The following is an 8,860-nucleotide window of genomic DNA, read 5'->3' as shown; positions in this document are numbered from 1 at the left end:
CTCCTCTGCGTCCTGAAGTGGTTATCCACAGTCCCACGTGCTCTTTCTCTGGTCCTGAGTCTTTATACAAGCTTTCCCCTCTGCCTGCTTGCCTTTTCCCCCATCCTTGAGCACAGCTTCCCTAGTCGCCAAGCCCCCAGGAGGGCATCGTGTCCGTAGTAGTTGGGCTTACCCTTGCTGTAGCGCTTGGCAGACTGTGTTGTCTGCTAAGCTCCCTGACAGCATAGGCTGCTTTATTAGCCCTTGCAGCCCTTGGGCTTAGGTCAGGGCATGATGTAAATATGTGCTGAGGGAATCCGTGACCTCCTGGTGTCCCATCTGCCCCTCCCCCAACCCAGATTTCTCTAGGTACGTCTAGGTGAGTAGCCACAGTTGCTGGAGACGCGTACATTTCTTCACGGCTAAGGCCGGCTTTCTCAACACAGGTCCCCTTGACTTCATGGTCGGCAGGATGGCAGGATGGCAGTAGTGTTCCCTCAGCCCCTCTGGGTAACTACAGTAGGACAGTTGGACAGAGTCAGGTGTCCTTGAGTGCTGATCAAGTACCAAGCACTGTTAGGCATTTTCATCTGTTTCATCATTTGGTTTCTAACAGGCCTCTGAGATACAAGTCCTGATACCTTTTTGTAGTTGAAAAAGTTGACAATGATTTAGACTTGGCTCAGATCACAGAGCGGCCAAGTGGCAGGCCTGCGATCAAAACCGTGGGTATTTCCTTGTGGGCATGTTCAGAAAACTGCTTCAGTCTTAAAAGGACAGCAGTGTTGTCAAGGAATGTCTCCCCAGGGTCATCAGTGACCCAGGGAGGAGAATGCAGTAGAAAACAATCCTAGTCTGTGAGATCATTTCTTGGGTGACAGCTGGTGGAGCTGCAGTGGTAGGGGACTCACCATTATCCAGATGATACAGTGGCAGTTTGAGCAGCCTTCAGGAACCTTAGCAGTACCTGAGTCATGAGAGGCCTGAGGCTACTGATCACAGGCCAGACAGACCCACTGATGTCTGTTGACGTGCAGCCCTCGTCCCTTAACAGCAGATGCTCTTATTTTTTTGCAGGGTAAGTCCTACGTTAAGGAGAGTTAGTTCTAAAGCTAAGGGTAGCATCCTTGGCAGTTCTGTTCTTTGACCGGATGATGTAAAGCTTTGGTGAGTCCTGTGGTTTCTTTGGCACCTCGAGCCCAAAGGCAGAAGTTCCTGAGTATCTGGATCTTCCACTAAATGAGAACCCGCGCTCTGCTAATCCACTCATACAGATAAGTCCCATGGGAGAGTGGTGATCTTCAGTGCATGTCAGATACCAAATACTAAGAAACCAGGACAAAGGTTGTCATGGAAACCATTTTAATGCAGGAAAATGTTTCCACCAACTGCCAGGAGAAGCTGTAGGGCCTGCCCATCCCACTCCCCCTCTCCCCACCAGCTGCTCACTGAGCCACAGCTGCTGCCCCCATTTTGCGCAGTGAGAGAACAGTTCTTAGACTTGTCTCATGGGTACTGACACTTTCCTGTTGGGGAAGCCAGAGTTTCCCTGCCAAGGAAGTACCTGCCCGCATTGCAGCAAGTGTTCTGCTTCCCCGCTTGTAGAGCACTGGGTGTCTGGTCTCACACATAATCTTGTTCCACTTTAACCAGTGATCCTGTGCTGCATAGGTACTGTTTCCATTTCACTGATGTGGGAATTAGGGCTCAGAGATGAAGTTCTTGGCTGAGAGCTTGTGGAAAGGGGAGATTCAAACCCAGGCGGGTCTGACTCCAGAAGTCCTCTGTGCTTATAATAGGAACCCAGTCAAAAGCAAGGACAGTTTGTTCCTTTTGTTGCTAAACATTCCCATTTATAAAGTTCCCTTTGGAAAGAAAGTAATAAATGTGCAGTTATACAGACTCTCAAAGCAACTCTCCTGCCCCCTTTTGGTCTGGACAGAGAGGGGTTGGTGAGGTGGGTGCAGAACTGTCCAGAAGGTTTGAACGCCTGCGCAACTGGCTGCTGTAGACCAGCAAAGTAACCTCCCCAGATGGCTGGATTTGAACAAGTTCCTGAATTCTGCCACTCCCTTTTCAGCATCGGTGCTTGCCTTAGACCATCTGAGGTTGGATGTGAGGGCAGAGAGCCATGGCTTGGGTTGGACCAGTGGTTTTGTGGGAAAAGGGGGAAGCACATTGTAAGAACATGAGAATAATTTGCCCGTGGCATTCTGATTTGAAACTGATCGGAACTCTTCTGGAAGAGGGTCTCATGGGAGCACTGGTGGGCTTAGACCTGGAAGCACAGCATAGGAAGCCCGAGAGGGAATTTCTCCAGCCAGTCTGCCAAAGAGGAAGCTCTACTTTTGTGAGCATGCCAAGAAGTGGCCGCTGCTGCTTATGGCCAGGTGTGAGAGCCCAGTTGGAGGCACGGACCGTCCCACAGACCCTCAGCAGCCACGGGCATTCAGCCTGGTGCCGTGTTCATACCCTTTGATTTGAAAATTGGGGATCCTGACAGTCACAAGTCACATAACATTTCCCCCATTCTTCCAATATGTTTGTCACAGATCCTAGCATTCCTACCCAGAGCAGGGTGGGACATCACCAATTCAGAGATCAAGGTCAGGTTTACATTCCTTTGGAAAAGTGACATCACTTAGTGTGAACCCTTGGGTTTAAGCTCCAGCTAATGCAGTAGGGGAACCTGGGTCCCTGCCTGGCATTAAAGTACCCTAACATCGGTCTTCACAAAGGTAGAAGAATGATCCAAATCTGCCGTTTGTATACAAGGCCTCAGCAGTCTGCTACCCAGTCCTTGTGTATGGTCTGGCTGCCGGCAGACATGCAGGGTGGATTCTTAGAAATCCCTGCAGAATGGAACTTGCGAGAAAACACCTTGGGTTAGGGGAGCACCCCCATGGACAGTTCCACACTTGTCTGGTCTCCATTTCCTCCCACAGAGGAAGAGCACTTGCTAGCAGTACCCCAGATCAGCTGGGCTCTTCAAGGTCCTGGGGGCAGCAAGGTGACAAGGCTAGTTACTGAGGGGAATGTCCAGGGGAACAAACGGAGGCTGCCGCCAAGCTGGGCTCTTGGCGTCTAGGCAGTTTTCACAGCAAATCTCCCTCCTTGCCGGTTACCCCAGCTTGTCTGTTCTTTCCCGCCTAACTTTCTGCCGGTCCACAACACCGAGCAGGGGCGGGGAAGAAGCTGCGGACAACCTTGCAGAACTCGGCTGCCTGCCCGGCTGGAGTCTACGGCTGCGCACTGCGTCTCCACTGGCGGGTGACCTAGATTCTCCTTCCAGGCTGTTGGGGACGGCGAGACAGCTTCCTGGTCCCAGACCCCAGCCTTCCTTGAGCCTGTTAGGGGAGGCTGAGCTGCAGAATCCTGAAGGGCCTGGCCCTGAGAGGTAGAGAGGAGGGGAGGCCACAACAACTTGAGCTTCGTGCTGAAGGCCCCTTTTTAAACTTTGGCATAAAAGTCCTTTTTTCCTTAGGTTAGGGTAAGAAAACACTCCCCTGGTGAATGTTTGGAACCATGCTGAAGCCCTCACATTGGCCAACTGGCCAACACTTCAGTCGGCCATCCACCAGTGTCCAGTCTAACAGCTGATTGGACTGGATCCTTTTCTGTAGAACTGGAAAGTCACCAAAGACAGCTGACCTTGAGCTTTTCCTCCCCATTAGAGAGGCACAGAAAGGAAACCAGAGGGCCCTATTTTTCATACAACAACGGAATGTCAGTACTGGCAAGAGCCTTCTCCAGATGAAGAAATGGGTCCAGAGAGGGGAGGTGACCTGCCCAGGGTCTCAGGAAACTGGGAGCAGAGCCAGAGGTTCTGACTTTGTAGCCCTGAATTAGAAAGCATTTGATCCTCCATGAAAATAAATATTAACAGTACCACCAAGTTATCACAGTCCGTGGTGGGTAGTCCTCATTCCCAGTGACTGCCCAAAAGGCTGTACATTTTCTAACTATAGTTTAAGTTGCTTAAAAAATTGAAAAGTCGGAATGTTCCATTTAGAATGCAGTCCCGTTAGGTGACAGGCTCCACTGCATGGCCTAAAATTAATCAATGTTTATCAGCTGCATAAAGGATGTTGTAGTGGGATGTTTTATAGAGCAGGTAAACGGAAGGGGTGGCAGCCTCGGGGAACACGTGGTGGTTCAGGGCCGTGTCCATCTCATCCACATACTCCACCTGCAGGGCAATGTTCAGTGCCTGAGACAGGGCTGTGATCTGGATGTGGTCACACTCCATGGCCATGGGCTCCACTTCCTGCAAAGGCCAAAACGAAAAATACAAACCCAGATTAGGAAGGGGGCATGGCAGAGGACAAATGAGAAGTCCATCCCTGGCTTTTTCATGGCCCTGGATCTAAGCATCTATGCTGGGTTATCTTCACAACAGCTCATCAGGTGGGTATTGCCATGCCTAGTTTCTAGAAGAGGAAACTGAGGAAGAGCAGCCAGAAACCCACCAGAACTGCAAGGCTTGAATCTAGATCTTTTAGATTCCAGACTCTAGTGGTATGTGAGAAGAGAACACTACTTTGAAGAATTGGTTGATGGAGGTAGACAAGAATTTTTGAGCTTTGGCTTGGTAATGCACAGAACCAAAGAATTTCAGCAGACAAGGACGGTCATGAAGGGATTTCACAGAGGGCTAGGCGAGTGAGTGAGTCTGAATGCTGAAGAGGCCACAGAGAGGCAGAGATGGTGGTAGGCTGGCAAGTTTGTCCCACCTAACAGGGGCGGCCGCCACTCCACTCCTGCTGATTGCGGCCATGCAGAATAAGGCCCTGGGAGCTGGATCCCGAGAGAAATCAGAGTCAAGAGAGCTGCCCAGGAATTAAATGTTGGCAGATCCGTTTAGATAAATACCGTCCATCACAAACAAAACACATCTTAAGACACATGTGACTCGGGGGCTGCTGCTCTCCAAGGGCAGTCCAAGGCCCTCGGTTCTCACATGGGAAATCCGAGGCCTGGGTGGGGGAAGTACTTGCCCAGAGCCATACGTTCAGGCAGTTTAAGTAGGATCTGTTTCTGGCTTGCTAATCTTGTTCTTCCAATTACAAATGCAGATGCGACATGAAGTCCCCTGGCTAGGGATGATGGCACTCAAGTCTCCTGAGGGGAGAGGGGCTTTCACGGCACTTCCCCATGGCCCACACACTGACTGCCTTGCCCTCCCCAGTGTGTACAATCGCAGGAGCTGGGTATTACACAGCAGGTCCCAGGGCTGTGGGCCGAGTCCCCAGAGCTTGAGACCCTGAGGACCTACATGAGTACAGAAATCCTTGATGTCCATCTCCTCATCAATGAAGTGTCGGAAGAATTCCGCGCGGTTCTTGATGAAGGCGGAGGTGAGCAGGCGCAGAAACTGCACGATTTGGTCCGAGGCGCTCTGGTCGTTGAACACCTTCAGCAGGCTGGACACTGAGCCGTCCTTCTCTACCAGCTCTACCACACTGTAAAACTGGACCCCGCCGGGCTGTCAGCTGGGAGGCACAGGCAAGACCTACCCTCCCCCATGGGACTCTCTGCATAGGACCCCCTGCCATGTGTATTTCTATTTTTAAATCCTTAAATTGAGTTACCAAAGTCAGTCAGTCTGGGACCAGAGCTAAGTAGAGGGTTGGAAATGCCCTGCAGTGTGTACCTTAGCCCACAGTCCTGTCTAGGGGACAGTGGTTGGGTCTCCTCCCGTCATTGTGGTGATTGGGATTCTTATTTATAATCCTCCAACCCCGCCCCCTTCACTAAGGGAGTAGGGTGGAGAGGGAACAGATGAAGGTGGGGGGGGGGGGATGTTTCCGGCCTGAGAGCTACTGCCCCAAAGGAGGTACTTCCTCCCTATGGGAGGGCAGGGCCCTGGGTTCCCTGTCCCAACACGAAGAAAGCAGCTGTCCTCCAGCTGGGAGGAGCAGGGACACAACTGCGGAGCCATGGGCTGTGGGGGGCTCCAGCCACTGCCCATTCCTCTCTGCTCTGCCAGCATAGAAGCACCTAGACCCTCAGCCATCCTGCCCAGGTTAACTTACAGCATTAAAGAAGTTTCGGAACTTGTGCTCCTCAAACCCAGCAGCCAGAAGGTCATTTGGGGTCTGCAGGACACGTTCTTTGAACCTAAAGGGGTTAGACGGATGGCTTATGAGGAAGTGATGATGGAACACTGCTGTGACAATGTCTTCCCACTCTCACCCAGTGCTCCCAACACCTGAGGAGGGGTGTGTAACTAACGGGAGAAGGCAGTCCCCGTTAATGACACACCTCTCCTCAGCTGCCTTCTCCCTTTCAGAGCACTTCCACACCACAGTCTGGGTAACACACTGAGTTCTGTCCTCTCCAGCATATACAGCACCCATTTCACAGATTAGGAGATTGAGGTAGTCACTACCCACTCCCAGACATGTTGCTTCTAGCTTACAAAGCTTCCTGAACTCTGTCTCTCCTTCCTGTCCCCATAGTTCTTGCCATATGACCACCATCTCTGGCCAGGGCCATGCCCAATCTTCCCATGCTCCCAGTCCCTTCACAGGGACCTCCGGAGTGACCTAGGACAGCCTTCTCCCACAGGACACAGCTCCTCAGCACAAATGTCCAAGGGAGGACCCCAGCCTAGCTCCCCAACCTCCTCCCCCTTCTCAACTTCCTTCCCACCCTAGGGCCACTTGCCACTTGCCATTTGCATTGCATTTCCTAGCACCCTGTTCCATCAACCAGCAGCCTATACTTACTCACAAGAGCTAATTGTTCGGTTTTCAAGATTTTTTCAGCCAGGTGTTAAAGACAAACATTACTTAAAGTATACTATAACACAAAGGTAAATATTCAAAACTCAGTTTCCTAATTATCTCTGCCCTTGAGGTGCTGTTTGTCTGTTGTGTGTGGTGGTGGAGATAGGTCTGGGCTGTGGGATGTGTTTATCTCTTCCTTGCTCCCTGCTCAGTGACCCCGTGGTAGTAGCCTGAAAACCAGTCACAAAAGGAGTATTTATACCACAGAAAGGGTTAACACCACCAGTCAGGCCTCCGTGCCCTACAGCTGTGAAAGCTTTGTCAGCACTGGCCACCCTTTAAACCTGGTCCAATGGCCCTTGCTCTGTCAGTGCTGGCTCATCCCTCTCTGCTCCCCAGCAGGCCCCTCACAGTGCCTCCCGTTTCCGAGACCAGCCCTGGCACTTGGGGGCATGGTGAGGAGCCCTAGCAGCCCCTGGCCCCAGGACACGTTTAGCAGCAGACATGAGGTACAGAACAAGCGACTGGTCCTTGGAGGGAAGGGAACAGCCCGCGCTAGAGGAACCAAGCAGGAGGCTCTGGGGGGGGCCAGCTGCCACTGGCTGTAGTGCAGTCTATCCCCTGGGCACGGAGGCTGGCCTCCCAATGGGACAGGAAGGGGGTTTTCACAAGGGACTAAAGGCCTGAGGGGGAGGCTCAGTGGTCTTGTTGCAGGGGAGGGGGCAGAGAGGAGAGGGGTGGCATGTGTGGAGCGCAAACATCTAAACCAGGAGGAGGAGGTCTGTGCTGTTCAGAGTGGGGGAGGGGGGGAACCCCCTGTGCTGACAGTTTGCAGCCCTGCTGTTCAGCTGCCCTTGGGCTTTAGTCACCCCCCCCTTACCCTCCCTGAACCCCAGCTGCATTCCCACATTGATTGCTCACCTATGACTGCTGACCCCTGTACCGAGGACTGATGAGTGCCACACAGGCCCAGCCAAGACCAGGCCAGGACTCCCACCCAACAAGATGAGTGCGGGGAAGGAGGACGGCACTGGGACTTGGGCGAGGCTCTCTGCAATACCGCCAGCTTCACTGTGACCTTGGGCAAGGCTTGTAACCTTCCCAAGGCTCTGTGTACTCAACTGTAAAATGGGGTACCACCACCCTGAACATCTCACTGCCCAGTGGACACTCCTGCAGGAAGGCTCGCAGACATTCTGGACTCAGCATCACCAAAACGGAGCTCCCAATCTTCCCAGTCCCCCTCTGCAACAAGTGGCTTTTCCATCCTGAGACACTTTGGCAACACACTTAGCCGTCATCCTGGACTCCTCTCAGCTCGCGCACCCCACCTAACCATGAGCAAGTCCTGTTGACTATAGGAATCTGGAATCCAGCCCAGCCCCTCCGTCTGCCCAAGCTGTCCACTATCTTCTCCCTTCTCCGAGCACATGCCCTGCTGTGCCTTCCCAGTCTGTCCTGTGGATAGTGGCCAGCAGGCCAGGCGATGCTCTGTTCAGACCCTTAGAGGATCCATCTCTTTCAGGCTGAAATTTATAGAGGCCCATGAGGCACTCCCCACTTACCTCCAACCCCTACTTAAAACTGCAAACCCCCACCCCCCGCCTCCATCCTAACAACTTTGCCACCTTCCCCATCTGGTTTTTGTCTTCAACACTTCTGGCCATCTGACATCACATGCGGTCTGTTTTCTCCTGCTAGCATGCCTGCTGCAGAGGCAGGAAGTTTCTCTCTTGTTCTCTGCTGCATCCCCAGGGCCTACAGTGGGGTCTGTGTGTGGTGTCCTGTAGGTGATGACTGCAGGGAGGGAGGGTGCCCTGGAAGGAGGGCAAGGGTGAAGCCCAGCATTCAGGGCTGGGCTTTGCGAGCATCACCTTGCTGAGTCCTCCAAACACCCTGAGTATGCAGGGTTACCCATGTTCCGCAAATGTGGAAACAGGCTTAGAGAGCTGCGGTTACTTGCCCAAAGTCACACAGACACAGCAAGTAAGGTAGAGTGGGGTCTGGCCTCAGAGCCCTGGACCTCAGCATGGCACAGCTCTGGGGGACACAGTAGGGAAAAAAGCCCTGCACTGGACTGCACGGTCTTGACCTTGCAGAGCTGAGGGGAGATGGAGGAGGAAAGTGACTTGAGATAGGGGACTCCATCA

The 8,860-nt window shown here is 52.7% G+C and overlaps 1 protein-coding gene across 3 annotated transcripts in view; it reads right to left on the bottom strand.

The window, feature by feature from the left end:
* Positions 1-8,860, bottom strand: part of OTUB2 (OTU deubiquitinase, ubiquitin aldehyde binding 2) — a 39,627-nt gene that overhangs the window by 18,314 nt on the left and 12,453 nt on the right. For 2 of the 3 annotated variants that reach the window (XM_047735379.1, XM_047735380.1), the window contains exons 4-6: positions 6,015-6,099; positions 5,255-5,449; positions 597-4,246 (exon numbers count right to left, since the gene is read on the bottom strand). In XM_047735379.1, the coding sequence (XP_047591335.1) occupies positions 4,040-4,246; positions 5,255-5,449; positions 6,015-6,099 (487 nt within the window). In that variant the 3' untranslated portion in view covers positions 597-4,039. Of the gene's footprint in view, positions 1-596; positions 4,247-5,254; positions 5,450-6,014; positions 6,100-8,860 lie in introns of those variants that run through there. The other variant, XR_007128469.1, reaches the window with a different exon arrangement.

Source organism: Lutra lutra, chromosome 7 (assembly GCF_902655055.1).
Source record: "Lutra lutra chromosome 7, mLutLut1.2, whole genome shotgun sequence".
Taxonomy (NCBI): domain Eukaryota; kingdom Metazoa; phylum Chordata; class Mammalia; order Carnivora; family Mustelidae; genus Lutra; species Lutra lutra.
This window is presented reverse-complemented; position numbering and strand designations above follow the sequence as displayed.